Here is an 18,321-nt window from a genome sequence, read left to right on the forward strand (position 1 = left end):
TAGGTTGGTGACCACTGATATAGAGGATAATTATAGGTGGGTGACCACTGATATAGAGGATAACTATAGGTGGGTGACCACTGATATAGAGGACAACTATAGGTTGGTGACCACTGATATAGAGGATAATTATAGGTGGGTGACCACTGATATAGAGGATAACTATAGGTGGGTGACCACTGATATAGAGGATAACTATAGGTGGGTGACCACTGATATAGAGGATAACTATAGGTTGGTGACCACTAGAGGATAACTATAGGTTGGTGACCACTGATATAGAGGATTACTATAGGTTGGTGACCACTGATATAGAGGATCAACTGAGACATAGGATTCATCCCAAAAGGCACCTTATTCCCTATATAGTGCATTACTTTAGACCAGAGCACTATGCACAAAGCACTATGCACCCTGGTCAAAAGTAGTGCACTAAATAGGAAATAGTGTGCCATTTGGGTCGCATTCATGTTCTAGTTTAACAACTGCTGGTCTGTAGCTGGGTGTGGGTTGGATGGCGTCAGTGTGTGTCATGGGGTGAGCTTTCTGCATATGGTTGTGTGTGTGTGTGTGTGTGTGTGTGTGTGTGTGTGTGTTTCTGTGTGTGTGTGTGCGTGCGTGTTAGTGTGTGTGTGTGTGTGCGTACGTGTTAGTGTGTGTGTGTGTGTGTGTGTGTGTGTGTGTGTGTGCGTGCGTGTTAGTGTGTGTGTGTGTAGAGTTTCCTGGGTTTGTTATATGTTATGAGCGCGTCTCTACAGGCAACTGGAGCCGTAACACACCATGTGACATGACTCACTGACTGTGTAGCTAACGCACAGACAGACCGACAGACCGACAGACCGACAGAGACACAGACAGACCGACAGAGACACAGACAGACCGACAGACCGACAGACCGACAGAGACACAGACAGACCGACAGACAGACCGACAGACACACAGACACACAGACAGACCGACAGAGACAGACAGACATTACTAAAGTATCCGTTTGGGAAGCCCCTCTCACTTCTTATTTCTGAACTGAGCGCTCCCCCCTTCCTTCCTTCCCTCCCTCTCCCCTTCCTTCCCTCCCTCTCCCCTTCCCTTCCCTCTCTTCCTCTTTCAATTCAATTCTCTTTCTCCTCCCCCTCTTCCCCTGTCTCTCTCTCGGTCTCCACTCTTTCCCTCACTTCTCTTTATGCCCCCTCTTGCTCACCCCTCCCCCCTCTCTCTCTGTATCTTCTCTCTCTCTCTCTCTCTCTCTCTCTCTGTGTCTCTCTCTCTCTCTCTCTCTCTCTCTCTCTCTCTCTCTCTCTCTCTCTCTCTCTCTTGTGTCTCTCTCTCTCTCTCTCTCTCTCTCTATGTCTCTCTCTCTCTCTCTCTCTCTCTCTCTCTCTCTCTCTCTCTCTCTCTCTCTCTCTCTCTCTCTCTCTCTCTCTCTCTCTCTCTCTCTCTTTGTGTCTCTCTCGCTCTCTCTCTCTGTCTCTGTCTCTGTGTGTGTGTCCTCCCTCAGAGAGGCCTGTACTGGGCTCAGCAGGCAGTTAGCTGAAGCCTAACAGTTAGTTGAAGCCTCTCTCCTTGCTCTCTATTGGCTGTGGCAGGTCACATGTCCAGGGAGTGGGCTGCCTTCCCTGCTCCTCTCTCTCTGGGTGTTCACATGGAATAATGCTGTAGTGGGAAGTGGAGAGAGAGTGAGGCCGGGGGCGAGATAGAGAGAGAAAGGGAGCGCCCAAAATGAACATGGCTAACCTCTTCAAGCACTTTTTCCGTGAGTTTTAGCATTTCTGGTCTTACCCAGATTCTCTGGCTTTCTGGAAAATGTTTCTGGTGTGATTTTACTTAGAAAAAGCTCAAGCTGTTTGAGAAAGTTTTAATAGTTCAGTATTAGTTTGGAGAGGAGAGGGGGTTTAGTTTTTTCTTTCTGTGTCTGATTAGGCTGTATAGAGACCAGTTTATATAGAGACCAGTTTATATAGAGACCAGTAGTGTTGTCTGTTTGCACCAACTAACTATATATTAAGTAACTGTCTGTGTGTGTTAACCGAGCTGGTAAAACGGGGCGGATATGAGTCTGAAAGCCTGATGCTAAAGCCTGTAATTGCAGCCTAACACACACACACACACACACACACACACACACACACACACACACACACACACACACACGACCCTCTGTAATCCTACTGCATTTTTCTCTACTTGTACACTAAACTTGAGGAGGTTGTAGTTTTCTACGCTAGAGTAGGTTGTAGTTTTCTACGCTAGAGTAGGTTGTAGTTTTCTACGCTAGAGTAGGTTGTAGTTTTCTACGCTAGAGTAGGTTGTAGTTTTCTACGCTAGAGTAGGTTGTAGTTTTCTACGCTAGAGTAGGTTGTCGTTTTCTACGCTAGAGTAGGTTGTAGTTTTCTACACTAGAGTAGGTTGTAGTTTTCTACACTAGAGTAGGTTGTAGTTTTCTACGCTATAGTAGGTTGTAGTTTTCTACGCTATAGTAGGTTGTAGTTTTCTACACTAGAGTAGGTTGTAGTTTTCTACACTAGAGTAGGTTGTAATTTTCTACACTATAGTAGGTTGTAGTTTTCTACACTATAGTAGGTTGTAGTTTTCTACACTATAGTAGGTTGTAGTTTTCTACACTAGAGTAGGTTGTAGTTTTCTACACTATAGTAGGTTGTAGTTTTCTACACTAGAGTAGGTTGTAGTTTTCTACACTATAGTAGGTTGTAGTTTTCTACGCTAGAGTAGGTTGTAATTTTCTACACTAGAGTAGGTTGTAGTTTTCTACACTATAGTAGGTTGTAGTTTTCTACACTAGAGTAGGTTGTAGTTTTCTACACTATAGTAGGTTGTAGTTTTCTACGCTAGAGTAGGTTGTAGTTTTCTACACTAAAGGAGGTTGTACTTTGTGCTCTAGTGGTCTGTAGCGCTGTAGTTTTACTGGAGAATAATCCTTTCTAAATTGCTGTCCATGTTTTGGAACTGTACAAGAGTATTTGGAAAGATGACTAAACAGTAAACTAGGCTGGTTTCAGTCTGTAGAGTTGAACTCATGTAAAGGTGGGTGGAGGTAGTCTGACTCCCCTGTAGCCCAGGGAGGGTCTCTGCTGGGAGGGTCTCTGCTGGGAGGGTCTCTGCTGGGAGGGTCTCTGCTGGGAGGGTCTCTGCTGGGAGGGTCTCTGCTGGGAGGGTCTCTGCTGGGAGGGTCTCTGCTGGGAGGGTCTCTGCTGGGAGGGTCTCTGCTGGGAGGGTCTCTGCTGGGAGGGTCTCTGCTGGGAGGGTCTCTGCTGGGAGGGTCTCTGCTGGGAGGGTCTCTGGGATGTGGGTCACCCCTCCCGCTGTCTGTCTGTCGATTGATGATTCAAGGGTATCTTTTTCAATGTAAGGGTTTTATTGGCATGGGAAACGTATGTTAACATTGCCAAAGCATGTGAAGTAGATAGTAAACAAAAAAAACTCACAAAAGTATAAAGACATTTCAAATATCATGTGCAAATAGCTAAAGTACAAAAGGGAAAGTAAATAAACATAAATATTGTTCTTCACTGGTTGCCCTTCTCTTATTTTATTTATTTATTTAACCTTTATTTAACCTTTATTTAACCTTTATTTAACTAGGCAAGTCAGTTAAGAACTAATTCTTATTTATATTGACGGCCTACACCGGCCAAACCCGGACGACGCTGGGCCAACTGTGCGCCACCCTATGGGACTCCCAATCACGGCCGGTTGTGATACAGCCTGGAATCGAACCAGGGGGTCTGTAGTGACGCCTCAAGCACTGAGATGCAGTGCCTTAGACCGCTGTGCCACAGACCGCTGTGCCACTTCGGGAGCCCAGGTCACAAATCTTGCTGCTGTGATGGCACACTGTGGTATTTCACCCAATAGATATGGGAGTTTATCAAAATTGGGTTTGTTTTTGGAATTCTTTGTGGGTCTGTGTAATCTGAGGGAAATACAGTGGCTTGCGAAATTATTCACCCCCCTTGGCATTTTTCCTATTTTGTTGCCTTAAAACATGGAATTAAAATGGGATTTTTGGGGGTTTGTATCGATTTGATTTACAAAACATGCCTACCACTTTGAAGATGCAACATATTTTTGATTGTGAAACAAACAAGAAATAAGACAAAAACTGAACTTGAGCGTGCATAACTATTCACCCCCCCAAAGTCAATACTTTGTAGAGCCACCTTTTGCAGCAATTACAGTGGAAGTCTCTACAGCTGCAAGTCTCTCTGATATGTTCATAAAAATATTTACACATGTTAAGTTTGCTGAAAATAAATTCTGTTGACAGTGGGAGGACATTTATTTTTTTGCTGAGTTTATATTAATAAGGAAATTATCTCAATGGAGAAAAATTTCCTCGTGTGCTACCTATATCCCCCCCAGTAGAATCCCCATACTTTAACAATGACAGCTTCTCCATGTTAGAGGGGGATATCAACAATTTCCAGGCCCAGGGACATGTACTAGTCTGTGGCGACCTAAATGCCAGAACTGGACAAATACCTGACACCCTCAGCACACAGGGGGACAAACACCTACCTGGAGGTGACAGCATTCCCTCCCCCATATGCCCCCCTAGGCACAACTACGACAACATAACCAACAAAAACGGGTCACAACTTCTGCAGCTCTGTCCCACACTCGGTATGTACATAGTCAATGGTAGGCTTCGAGGGGACTCCTATGGTGGGTACACCTATAGCTCATCTCTTGGCAGTAGTACTGTAGACTACTTTATCACTGACCTCAACCCAGTCTCTCTGAGTGTTCAGTCAGTCCACTGACACCCCTATCAGATCACAGCAAAATCACACACTACTTGAACAGAGCAATACTCAATCATGAGGCATCAAAGCCAAAGGAACTGAATAATACATAGAAATACTATAGATGGAAGGAAAGTAGTGTTGAAACCTACCAAAAAACAATTAGGAAACAACTAATTCAATCCATTCTAGACAACTTCCTGGACAAAACGTTCCACTGTAATAGTGAAGGTGTAAACTTGGCAGTAGAAAACCTAAACAGTATATTTGACCTCTCAGCTTCCCTATCAAATCTAAAAATCTCTAACAGAAAACCAAAGAAAAGTAACAACAGTGATAAATGGTTTGATGAAGAATGCAAAAAACCTAAGAAAGAAATTGAGAAACCTATCCAACCAAAAACATGGAGACCCAGAAAACCTGAGCCTACACCTTCACTATGGTGAATCACTAAAATCATACAGAAATACGGAAAAATAAGGAACAGCATGTCAGAAATCAGCTCAATGTAATTGAAGAATCCATAGAATCTAACCACTTCTGGGAAAACAAACAACAACACGAAGAGTAATCTATCCAAAACGGCCCTCGAACAAACAGCAAAAACATATACGTGATCAAATACAAATCTTAGAATCAACTATTAAAGACTACCAGAACCCACTGGATTCTCCAATTACATTGAATGAACTACAGGACAAAATACAAACCCTCCAACCCAAAAAGGCCTGTGGTGTTGATGGTATCCAAAATGAAATGATTAAATATACAGACCACAAATTCCAATTGGCTATACTTAAACTCTTTAACATCATCCTCAGCTCTGGTATCTTCCCCAATATTTGGAACCAAGGACTGATCACCCCAATCCACAAAAGTGGAGACAAATTTGACCCCAGTAACTACCGTGGCATATGCGTCAACAGCAACCTTGGGAAAATCCTCTGCATTATCATTAACAGCAGGCTCGTACATTTCCTCAGCGAAAACAATGTACTGAGCAAATGTCAAATTGGCTTTTTACCAAATTACCATATGACAGACCACGTATTCACCCTGCACACCCAAATCGACAAACAAACAAAACAAAACAATGTCAAATTCTTCTCATGCTTTGTTGATTTCAAAAAAGCTTAAAACAATTTGGCAGGAGGGCCTGCTATACAAATTGATGGAAAGTGGGGTTGGGGGAAAAACACATGACATTATAAAATCCATGTACACAAACAACAAGAGCCGAGGGGTGAGACAGGGATGCAGCTTAAGCCCCACCCTCTTCAACATATATATCAACGAATTGGCGAGGGCACTAGAACAGTCTGCAGCACCCGGCCTCACCCTACTAGAATCTGAAGTCAAATGTTTACTGTTTGCTGATGATCTGGTGCTTCTGTCCCCAACCTAGGAGGGCCTACAGCAGCACCTAGATCTTCTGAACAGATTCTGTCAGACCTGGGCCCTGACAGTAAATCTCAGTAAGACAAAAATAATGGTGTTCCAAAAAAGGTCCAGTTGCCAGGACCACAAATACAAATTCCATCTAGACACAGTTGCCCTAGAGCACACAAAAAAACTAAACACACCTTGGCCTAAACATCAGCGCCAAAGGTAACTTCCACAACGATGTGAACGATCTTAGAGAAAAGCAAGAAGGGCCGTCTATGCCATCAAAAGGAACAAAACATTTGACATCCCAATTAGGATCTGGCTAAAAATACTTGAATCCGTTATAGAACCCATTGCCCTTTATGGTTGTGAGGTCTGGGGTCCGCTCACCAACCAAGAATTGACAAAATGGGACGAACACCAAATTGAGACTGCATGCCGAATTCTGCAAAAATATCCTCACCAAATAATGTATGCAGAGCAGAATTAGGCCGATACCCACTAATGATCAAAATCCAGGAAAGATCCGTTAAATTCTACAACCACCTAAAAGGAAGCGATTCCCAAACCTTCCATAACAAAGATATCACCTACAGAGAGATGAACCTGGAGAAGAGCCCCCTAAACAAGCTGGTCCTGGGGCTCTGTTCACAAACACAAACAGACCCCACAGAGCCCCAGGACAACAACACAATTAGACCCAACCAAATCATGAGATAACAAAAAGATTATTACTTGACACATTGGAAAGAATTTACAAAAAAACAGCGCGAACTAGAATGCTATTTGGCCCTAAACAGAGAGTACACAGTGGCAGAATACCTGACCACTGTGACTGACCCAAACTTAAGGAAAGCTTTGACTATGTACAGACTCAGTGTGCAAAGCCTTGCTATTGAGAAAGGTCGCCGTGGGCAGACCTGGCTCTCAAGAGAAGACAGGGTATGTGCGCACTGGCCACAAAATAAGGTGGAAACTGAGCAGCACTTCCTAACTTCCTGCCAAATGTATGACCATATTAGAGACACATTTTTCCCTCAGATTACACAGACCCACAAAGAATTCGAAAACATATCCAATTTTGATAAACTCCCATATCTACTGGGTGAAATACCACAGGGTCCCATCACAGCAGCAAGATTTGTGACCTGTTGCCGCAAGAAAAGGGCAACCAGTGAAGAACAAACACCATTGTAAATACAACCTATATTTAGGTTTATTTATTTTCCCTTTTGTACTTTAACTATTTGCACATTGATACAACTGTATATAGACATAATATGACATTTGAAATGTCTTTATTCTTTTGGAGTGTAATACTGTTCATTTTTTATTTGTTTCACTTTTGTTTACTATCTATTTCACTTGCTTTGGCAATGTAAACATGTGTTTCCCATGGAGAGAGGGAGAGGGAGGGGGAGGGGGAGAGGGAGGGAGAGAGAGACCTAGTTGTGGTGAGGGATACACACAACAAGTCCTCTCTTCCCTCTCCCTCTCCCTACCCTCTCCCCCTCCCTCTCCCTACCCTCTCTCCCCCCCCCTCTCCCTACCCTCTCTCCCCCTCCCTCTCCCTACCCTCTCTCCCCCTCCTCTCCTACCCTCTCCCTACCCTCTCTCCCCTCCTCTCCCCTACCCTCTCCCCTCCCTCTCCCTACCCTCTCTCCCCCTCCCTCTACCTACCCTCTCTCCCCCTCCCTCTCCCCTACCCTCTCTCCTCCTACCCTCTCTCCCCCTCTCCCTACCCTCTCTCCCTCTCCCTCTCACTACCCTCTTCCCCCTCCTCTCCCTCTCCCTACCCTCTCTCCCTCCCTCCTACCCTCTCTTCCCCCCCCCCCTCCCTCTCCCTACCCTCTCTCCCCCTACCTACCCTCTCTTCCCCCTCCCTCTCCCTACCCTCTCTTCCCCCCTCTCCCTACCCTCTCTTCCCCCCTCTCCCTACCCTCCCTCTCCCCCTCCCTCTCCTACCCTCTCTACCCTCCTCTCCCTACCTCTCTTCCCCTCCTCTCCCTACCCTCTCTTCCCCTCCCTCTCCCTACCCCTCTCTCCCTCCCTTTCCCTACCCTCTCTTCCCCCCTCCCTCCCTACCCTCTCTCTCCCTCCCTACCCTCTCTTCCCTCCTCCCTCTCCTACCCTCTTTCCCCTCCTCTCCCTACCCTCTCTCCCCCTCTCCCTACCCTCTCTCCCCCCTCCCTCACCCTCTTCCCCCCCCCTCCCCTCCTCTCCCCCCCTCTCCTACCCCCTCCCTCTCCCTACCCTCTCTTCCCCCCTCTCCCTACCTCTCCCCTCTACCTCTCTCCCCTCCTACCCTCTCTTCCCCCCTCTCCCTACCCTCCTCCCTCCCTCTCCTACCCTCTTCCCTCCTCCTCTTCTTCCCCTCTCTCTCTCTCCCTACCTCTTCCCCCTCTCCCTACCCTCTTCTCCCCCTCCCTTACCTCTCCCCCTCCCCTCTCCCCCTACCCTCTCTCCCCTCCCTACCCTCTCTTCCCCCTCTCCCTACCCTCTCTTCCTCCCTCTCCTACCCTCTCTTCCCCCTCCCTACCCCTCCCTACCCTCTCTTCCCCCTCTCCCTACCCCTCTCTCCCTACCCTCTCCTTCCCTCTCCCCCCCTCTCTACCCTCTCTTCCCCCCTCCCTACCTCTCTCCCTCTCCCTACCCTCTCTTCCCCCTCCTACCCTCTCTTCCCCCCCCTCTCCCTACCCTCTCTTCCCCCCTCCCTACCCTCTTCCTCCCTCTCCCTCTCTCTCTCCCCCTCTCTACCCTCTCTCCCCTCTCCCTACCCTCTCTCCCCTCTCCCTACCCTCTCTTCCCCCTCCTCTCCCTACCTCTCTCCTCCCTACCCTCTCTTCCCTCTCCTACCCTCTCTTCCCCTCCCTCTCCCTACCCTCTCTCCCCTTCCCTACCCTCTCTCCCTCCCTCCCTCTCTTCCCCCCTCTCCCTACCCTCTCTTCCCCCCTCTCCCTACCCTCTCTCCCCTCCCTACCCTCTCTCCCCTCCCTACCCTCTCTTCCCCTCCCTCTCCTCCCTTTCTCCCCCTCTCCCTACCCTCTCTCTCCCTACCCTCTCTTCCTCCCTACCCTCCCTCCCTCTCTTCTCCCTCCCCTCCCTACCCTCTTCCCCTCCCTACCCTCTCTTCCCCTCTCCTCCCTCTCTTCCCCTCCTCCCTACCCCTCCCTCTCCCTACCCTCTTTCTCCCCTCTCCCTACCCTCTCTTCCCCCCCCCTCTCCCTACCCTCTTCCCCCCCTCTCCCTACCCTCTCTCCCCCTCTCTACCCTCTTCCCCCTCTCCCTACCCTCTCTTCCCCCCTCCCTCTCCCTACCCTCTTCCCTCCCTACCCTCCTTCTCCCCCTCCCTACCCTCTCTTCCCTCCTCTCCCTACCCTCTCTTCCCCTCCTCTCCCTACCCTCTCTTCCCCTCTCCCCTACCCTCTCTTCCCCCCTCTCCCTACCCTCTCTCCTCCCTCTCCCTACCCTCTCTCCTCCCCCTACCCTCTCTCCTCCCCCTCCCTCTCTTCCCTCCCTCTCCCTACCCTCTCTTCCCTCTCTCCCTCTCTACCCTCTCTTCCCCCTCTCCCTACCCTCTCTTCCCCCTCTCCCTACCTCTCTTCCCTCCCTACCCTCTCTTCCCCCCTCTCCCTACCCTCTCTTCCCCTCTCCTACTCTCTTCCCCCCCTCCCTACCCTCCTTCTCCCCTCTCCTACCTCTCTCCCTCTCCCTACCCTCTCTTCCCCCCTCCCTACCCTCTCTTCCCCTCTCCCTACCCTCTCTTCTCCCCCCTCTCCCTACCCTCTCTTCTCCCCCTCTCCCTACCCTCTCTTCTCCCCCTCTCCCTCTCCCTCTTCCCCCCCTCTCCCTACCCTCTCTTCCCCCCCCCTCTCCCTACCCTCTCTTCCCCCTCCCTACCCTCTCTTCCCCCTCTCCCTACCCTCTCTTCTCCCTCCCTCTCCCTACCCTCTCTTCCCCCCTCTCCCTACCCTCTCTTCCCCTCCTCTCCCTACCCTCTCTCCTCCCTACCCTCTCTTCTCCCCTACCCTCTCCCCCCCCCTCTCCCTACCCTCTCCCCCTCTCCCCTACCCTCTCTTCCCCCCTCCCCTACCCTCTCTTCTCCCTCCCTCTCCCTACCCTCTCTCCTCTCTCCCCACCTCCTCTCCCTCCCCCCTCTCCCTACCCTCTCTTCCTCCCCCTCTCCCTCTCTTCCTACCCTCTCTCCCCTCCCTCTCCTACCCTCTCTTCCCTCCCCCTCTCTCCTCCCCCTCCCTCTTCCCCTCCCCCTCTCTCCCCCCCCCTTCCCTACCTCTCCCCTCTCCCCTACCTCTCTTCTCTCTTCCTCTCCCTACCCTTCTCCTCCTCTCCTACTCCCCCTCTCCCTACCCTCTCTTCCCCCTCCCCTCCCTCTCCTCCCCCTCCCCTTCCTACCCTCTTCCCCCCTCTCCTACCTCTCTCCTCTCTTCCCCTCTCCACCTTCCCTCTCTTCCCCCCTCCCCCTCCCTCTCCCTACCCTCTCTCCCCTCTCCCTACCTCTCTTCCCCCCCTCCCTCCTCCCTCTCCCTACCCTCTCTCCTCCCTCTCCCTACCCTCTCTTCCCCCTCCCTCTCCCTACCCTCTCTCCCCCTCCCTCTCCTACTCTCTCCCCCCTCTCCCTACCCTCTCTTCCCCCTCCCTCTCCCCCTCCTCCCCTCCCTACCCTCTCTTCCCCCTCCCCTCTCCCTACCCTCTCTTCCCCCCCTCCCTCTCCCTCTCTCTTCCCCCTCCCTCTCCCCCTCCCTCTCTCCCCCTCCCTCTCCCTACCCTCTCTTCCCCCTCCCTCTCCTCCCTCTCTTCCCCTCCTCTCCCTACCCCTCTCTTCCCCCCTCTCCCTCCCTCTCTCCCCCTCCCTCTCCCTACCCTCTCTTCCCCCTCTCCCTACCCTCTCCTCCCTCTCCCTACCCTCTCTTCCCCCTCTCCCTATCCCCTCTCTCCTCCCTCCCCCTCTCCCTACCCTCTCTCCCTCCCTCTCCCTACCCTCTCTCCTCCCTCTCCTACCTCTCTCCCCCCTCCTCTCCCTACCCTCTCTCCCCCCCCCTCTCCTACCTCTCTCCCCTCCCTCCCTACCCTCTCTCCCTCCCTCTCCCTACCCCTCCCCCTCCCTCTCCCCTACCCTCTCTCCCCCCTCCCTCTCTCCTACCCTCTCTCTCCCTCCCTCTCCCTACCCTCTCTCCCCCCCTCCTCCCTACCCTCTCTCCCCCCCTCTCCTACCCTCTCTCCCCCTCCTCTCTCTACCCTCTCTCCCCCTCTCTCCCTACCCTCTCTTCCCCCTCCCTCTCCCTACCCTCTCTCCCCCCCTACCCTCTCCCCTCCCTACCCTCTCTTCCCTCCCTCTCCCTACCCTCTCTTCCCCCTCTCCCTACCCTCTCTTCTCCCTCCCTCTCCCTACCCTCTCTTCCCCCCTCTCCCTACCCTCTCTCTCCCCCTCCCTACCTCTCTTCTCCCTCCCTCTCCCTACCTCTCTCTCCCTCCCTCTCCCCTCTCCCTACCCTCTCTTCCTCCCCCCTCTCCCTACCCTCTCTTCTCCCCTCTCCCTACCCTCTCTCCCCCTCCCTCTCCCTACCCTCTCTCCCCCCCCTCTCTTCCTCCCCTCTCCCTACCCTCTCTTCCCCTCCTCTCCCTACCCTCTCTTCCCTCCCTCTCCCTATCCCCCCCCCTCTCCCTACCTCTCTTCCCCTCTCCCTACCCTCTCTTCCCTCTCCCTTCCCTCTCCCTCCACCTCCCCTCCCCCCTCCCTCCCCTCCTCCCTCTCCCTACCCTCTCTCCCCCCTCTCTCTCCCCTCCCTCCCTCCCCCTCCCTCCTCCTCCCTCTCCCCTACCCTCCCCTCCCCTCTCCTCCCTCTCCCTCCCCCTCTCCTTCCCTTCCCTCTCCCCTACCCTCTCTTCCCCTCCCTCTCCCTACCCTCTCTCCCCTCCCTCTCCCCTCCCCCTCTCCCCCTCTCCCCTCCCTCTCCTCCCCTCCCTCTCCCTCCCTCTCTCCCCTCCCTCTCCCTACCCTCTCTCCCCTCCCTCTCCCCCTCCTCTCTTCCCCTCCTCTCCCTACCCTCTCTTCCCCTCCCTCTCCCTCCTCTCTTCCCCCTCTCTCTACCCTCTCCCCCTCCCTCTCCCTACCCTCTCTTCCCCTCTCTCCCTACTCTCTCCCCCCTCTCCTACCTCTCTCCCTCTCCCTACCCTCTCTCCCCCTCCCTCTCCCTACCCTCTCTCCCCCTCCCTCTCCTACCTCTCTCCCCCCTCTCCCTACCCTCTCTCCCCCTCTCTCTACCCTCTCTCCTCCCTCTCCCTACTCTCTCCTCCCTCTCCCTACCCTCTCTCCCCTCCCTCTCCCTACCCTCTCTCCCCCTCCCTCTCCCCTACCCTCTCTCTCCCCCCCTCCCCCCCTCCCTCTCCCTACCCTCTCTCCCCTCCTCTCCCTACCCTCTCTCCCTCTCCCTACCCTCTCCCTCCCTCTCCCTACCCTCTCTCCCCCTCCCTCTCTCTACCCTCTCTCCCCCTCCCTCTCCCTACCTCTCCCTACCCTTTTCAGACGCTGCAGTTGATGCATTCATGATTTGTTTCTTCCAGTTATTGATAAGAATGCACCTATTAAACTGTCTGTATAACTGCTAAGGCCCTTTGGATTGATGAGGAATTTAAAAGCTGTATGGTTGAGGGACCAGGCCAAAGGATTGGTGAATAAGTCTGTCTGCACATCTGATTGGCAAACTTACTGTAAATTGAGAAATTATGTGACTAAACTGAACAAAAAGAAGAAGAAATTGTATTATGAAACCAAGATAAATGACAAAGTATGATGGCAAAAAGCTTTGGAATAGGAATACTTTAAATGAAATTATGGGCAGAAAGAATAATTTAACTCCATATTTCATTGAATCAGATGGCTCATTTATCACAATCTTTTGATGTTGCTAATTACTTTAATGACTTTAATTGGCAAAGTAGGCAAACTTAGGCATAAAATGCCAACAACAAACTGTGAGCCATCATACTCATGCATAAAAAACTTTACAGAATTCTAAATTACAATGCTTTTCTTTCATTATTAGGTGGTGAGGTGGAAAGATTATTGTTTTCCATCAATACTGAGAACAAACCTGGTATTGACAACTTGGATGAAAGCTACTGAGGACTATTGTCTCTCCTATTTGTCATGTTTTTCATCTGAGTCTGGAGAAAAGTCTTTGTCCTCAGACCTGGAGGGAAGCTAAAGTCATTCCCTTTACTGGTTCTAACAGCCGACCAATCAGCTTGCTGCCGACTCTTGGCATACTTCTGGAAAAAAAAATAGTGTTTGACCAGATTCTCTGTAACCAGATTAACAGCAGACTTTAAGCATGGCTATAGAGACGGGCACTCAACATGTACTGCACGGACACAAATGACTGATGATTGGTTGAAAAACAAATTATAATACGAAGATAGTGGGATCTGTGCTGTTACAGTTCAGATCAGCTTTCGATATTATTGTTGTTGAAGAAACATACGTTATGGCTTTTCAAGCTCAGCTCTGAATCCACAATATGGCAATATATCTAATAGAACAGAGGGTTTTCTTTCATGGAAGCTTCCCTTATGTTAAACATTTAAAGTGTGGTGTATCGCAGGGCAGCTCTCTTGGCCCTCTACTCTTTTCAATTTTTACTAATGACCTGCTATTGGAATTAAACAAAGCCTGTGTGTATATGTATGCTGATGAGTAACCACAGCTAGTGAATCACTGCAACCCTAAACAAAGAGTTTTAGAATGGGTGGCCAGTAATAAACTGGTCCTGAACATCTCTAAAACTGAGAGCATTGGATTTGGTACAAATCATTCCCTCAGTTCTAGACCTCAGCTGAATCTGATAATGTCCACAAAGCAAGTCCTGCAGGCTCTAGTTTTATCTTATCTTGATTATTGTCCAGTCGTGTGGTCGAATGCTGCAAGGAAAGACAGTTAAGCTGCAGCTGGTCCAGAACAGAGCGACATGTCTTGCTCTTCATTATAACCAGAGGGCTAATATAAATACTATGCATGTCAGTCTCTCTTGGCTAAGAGTTGAGGAGAGACTGGCTGCATCTCTATTTTTTTATAAGAAACGTGTTGAAAATTCTAAATTGTTTTCATAGTCAACTTACACACAGCTCTGACACACACACTTACCCCACCAGACATGCCACCAGGGGTCTTTTCACAGTCCCCAAATCCAGAACAAATTCAAGAAAGTGTACAGTATTATATAGTGCCATTATTGCATGGAACTCTGTTCCATCTCATATTGCTCAAATGAACAGCAAACCTGGTTTCAGAAAACAGATAAAGCAGCACCTCACGGTACAACGCCTCTCCCCTATTTGACCTAGATAGTTTGTGTGTATGTGTTGATATGTGGGTTGTGTGATGTTTTAAATTGATGTAATGTAGTTCTGTCCTTGAGCTGTTCTTGTCTATTAATGTTCTGTATTATGTCATGTTTCATGTTCTGTGTGGAACCCAGGAAGAGTAGCTGCTGCTTTCACAACAGCTAATGGGGATCCCTAATAAACCCCAGGAAGAGTAGCTGCTGCTTTCACAACAGCTAATGGGGATCCCTAATAAACCCCAGGAAGAGTACGCTGCTTTCACAACAGCTAATGGGGATCCCTAATAAACCCCAGGAAGAGTAGCTGCTGCTTTCACAACAGCTAATGGGGATCCCTAATAAACCCCGGGAAGAGTAGCTGCTGCTTTCACAACAGCTAATGGGGATCCCTAATAAACCCCAGGAAGAGTAGCTGCTGCTTTCACAACAGCTAATGGGGATCCCTAATAAACCCCAGGAAGAGTAGCTGCTGCTTTCACAACAGCTAATGGGGATTCTAATAAAATACCAAATACCCCCATTCTCTCCCTCCCTCCCCCATTCTCTCCCGCCCTCCCTCCCCCCCCCATTCTCTCCCCCCCATTTTCTCCCTCTCCCCCCCATTCTCTCTCTCCCTCCCTCCCTCCCCCCATTCTCTCCCTCCCTCCCTCTCCCCCCCATTCTCTCTCCCCCTCCCTCTCCCCCCCATTCTCTCCCTCCCTCCCCCCATTCTCTCCCTCCCTCTCCAATTCCCTCCCACCCCCATTCTCTCTCTCCCTCCTCTCCCCCATTCTCTCCCTCCCTCCCTCTCCCCCCCATTCTCTCCCTTTCTGTTTCCTGCCTTGGCCTCCCCAGCGAGGGAGGGAAGCTCTAATTTGAGACACATTTCTCCTGAGCAACAGGAAGTGAGGGGGAGAGAGATGGCCGGGGTCTGTTGAAGAATAGCTAGCTCCATAAACCTGTTTGTCTAGATAGACAGACAGTGGAAACATCCACACCACCATTTGTCTGCTGGATAGATATATCCCGAAGGTCACAACCACTGCATTAGTCCATAACCCAAGGAGAAGTCTCAATAGGCAAGTTGCTATAACACTAGGATAAGTTTCTATAGTCAGAAAAGCTAATATATATATATATACAGTGGGGAGAACAAGTATTTGATACACTGCCGATTTTCCAGGTGTTCCTACTTACAAAGCATGTAGAGGTCTGTAATTTTTATCATAGGTACACTTCAACTGTGAGAAACGGAATCTACAGCAAAAATCCAGAAAATCACATTGTATGATTTTTAAGTAATTAATTTGCATTTTATTGCATGACATAAGTATTTGATACATCAGAAAAGCAGAACTTAATATTTGGTACAGAAACCTTTGTTTGCAATTACAGAGATCATATGTTTCCTGTAGGTCTTGACCAGGTTTGCACACACTGCAGTAGGGGTTTTGGCCCACTCCTCCATACAGACCTTCTCCAGATCCTTCAGGTTTCGGGGCTGTCGCTGGCCAATATGGATTTCAGCTCCCTCCAAAGATGTTCTATTGGGTTCAGGTCTGGAGACTGGCTAGGCCACTCCAGGACCTTGAGATGCTTCTTACGGAGCCACTCCTTAGTTGCCCTGGCTGTGTGTTTCAGGTTGTTGTCATGCTGGAAGACCCAGCCACGACCCATCTTCAATGCTCTTACTGAGGGAAGGAGGTTGTTGGCCAAGATCTCGCGATATATGGCCCCATCCATCCTTCCCTCAATACGGTGCAGTCGTCCTGTCCCCTTTGCAGAAAAGCATCCCCAAAGAATGATGTTTCCACCTCCATGCTTCACGGTTGGAATGGTGTTCTTGGGGTTGTACTCATCCTTCTTCTTCCTCCAAACACGGCGAGTGGAGTTTAGACCAAAAAGCTATATTTTTGTCTCATCAGACCACATGACCTTCTCCCATTCCTCCTCTGGATCATCCAGATGGTCAAAGGCAAACTTCAGACGGGCCTGGATATGCGCTGGCTTGAGCAGGGGGGACCTTGCGTGCGCTGCAGGATTTTAATCCATGACGGCGTAGTGTGTTACTAATGGTTGTCTTTGAGACTGTGGTCCCAGCTCTCTTCAGGTCATTGACCAGGTCCTGCCGTGTAGTTCTGGGCTGATCCCTCACCTTCCTCATGATCATTGATGCCCCACGAGGTCAGATCTTGCATGGAGCCCCAGATCGAGGGTGATTGACCGTCATCTTGAACTTCTTCCATTTTCTAATAATTGCACCAACAGTTGTTGCCTTCTCACCAAGCTGCTTGCCTATTGTCCTGTAGCCCATCCCAGCCTTGTGCAGGTCTACAATTTTATCCCTGATGTCCTTACACAGCTCTCTGGTCTTGGCCATTGTGGAGAGGTTGGAGTCTGTTTGATTGAGTGTGTGGACACGTGTCTTTTATACAGGTAACAAGTTCAAACAGGTGCAGTTAATAAAGGTAATGAGTGGAGAACAGGAGGGCTTCTTAAAGAAAAACTAACAGGTCTGTGAGAGCCGGAATTCTTACTGGTTGGTAGGTGATCAAATACTTATGTCATGCAATAAAATGCAAATGAATTACTTAAAAATCATACAATGTGATTTTCTGGATTTTTGTTTTAGATTCCGTCTCTCACAGTTGAAGTGTACCTATGATAAAAATTACAGACCTCTACATGCTTTGTAAGTAGGAAAACCTGCAAAATCGGCAGTGTATCAAATACTTGTTCTCCCCACTGTATATAACACACACACACAGTGAGGGAAGTAAGTATTTTATCCCCTGCTGATTTTGTACGTTTGCCCACTGACAAAGAAATGATCAGTCTATAATTTGAATGGTAGGTTTATTTGAACAGTGAGAGACAGAATAACAACAACAAAATTCAGAAAAACGCATGTCAAAAATGTTATAAATTGGTTTGCATTTTAATGAGGGAAATAAGTATTTGACCCCCTCTCAATCAGAAAGATTTCTGGCTCCCAGGTGTCTTTTTATACAAGTAACGAGCTGAGATTAGGCGCACACTCTTAAAGGGAGTGCTCCTAATCTCAGTTTGTTACCTGTATAAAAGACACCTGTCCACAGAAGCATTAAATCAATCAGATTCCAAACTCTCCACCATGGCCAAGACCAAAGAGCTCTCCAAGGATGTCAGGGACAAGATTGTAGACCTACACAACGCTGGAATGGGCTACAAGACCATCGCCAAGCAGCTTGGTGAGAAGGTGACAACAGTTGGTGCGATTATTCGCAAATGGAAGAAACACAAAAGAACTATCAATCTCCCTCGGCCTGGGGCTCCATGCAAGATCTCACCTCGTGGAGTTGCAATGATCATGAGAACGGTGAGGAATCAGCCCAGAACTACACGGGAGGAGCTTGTCAATGATCTCAAGGCAACTGGGACTATAGTCACCGAGAAAACAATTGGTAACACACTACGCCGTGAAGGACTGAAATCCTGCAGCGCCCGCAAGGTCCCCCTGCTCAAGAAAGCACATATACATGCCCGTCTGAAGTTTGCCAATGAACATCTGAATGATTCAGAGGAGAACTGGGTGAAAGTGTTGTGGTCAGATGAGACCAAAATGGAGCTCTTTGGCATCAACTCTACTCGCCGTATTTGGAGGAGGAGGAATGCTGCCTATGACCCCAAGAACACCATCCCCACTGTCAAACATGGAGGTGGAAACATTATGCTTTGGGGGTGTTTTTCTGCTAAGGGGACAGGACAACTTCACCGCATCAAAGGGACGATGGACGGGGCCATGTACCGTCAAATCTAGGGTGAGAACCTCCTTCCCTCAGCCAGGGCATTGAAAA

The 18,321-nt window shown here is 49.6% G+C and overlaps 1 protein-coding gene across 2 annotated transcripts in view; it reads left to right on the forward strand.

Moving 5' to 3' along the window:
• LOC121569953 (cytoplasmic protein NCK1-like) overlaps window positions 1–18,321 on the forward strand; it is a 118,192-nt gene that overhangs the window by 80,147 nt on the left and 19,724 nt on the right. The window contains exon 1 of one of the 2 annotated variants that reach the window (XM_041881318.2): window positions 1,657–1,750. The exons of the other annotated variant lie outside the window; for it this stretch is intronic. Coding sequence (XP_041737252.2) covers window positions 1,717–1,750 — 34 coding nt within the window. The 5' untranslated portion in view covers window positions 1,657–1,716. Of the gene's footprint in view, window positions 1–1,656; window positions 1,751–18,321 lie in introns of those variants that run through there. 2 annotated transcript variants of the gene reach the window in all.

The sequence above is a fragment of the Coregonus clupeaformis genome, chromosome 7, assembly GCF_020615455.1.
Source record: "Coregonus clupeaformis isolate EN_2021a chromosome 7, ASM2061545v1, whole genome shotgun sequence".
NCBI classification, from domain to species: domain Eukaryota; kingdom Metazoa; phylum Chordata; class Actinopteri; order Salmoniformes; family Salmonidae; genus Coregonus; species Coregonus clupeaformis.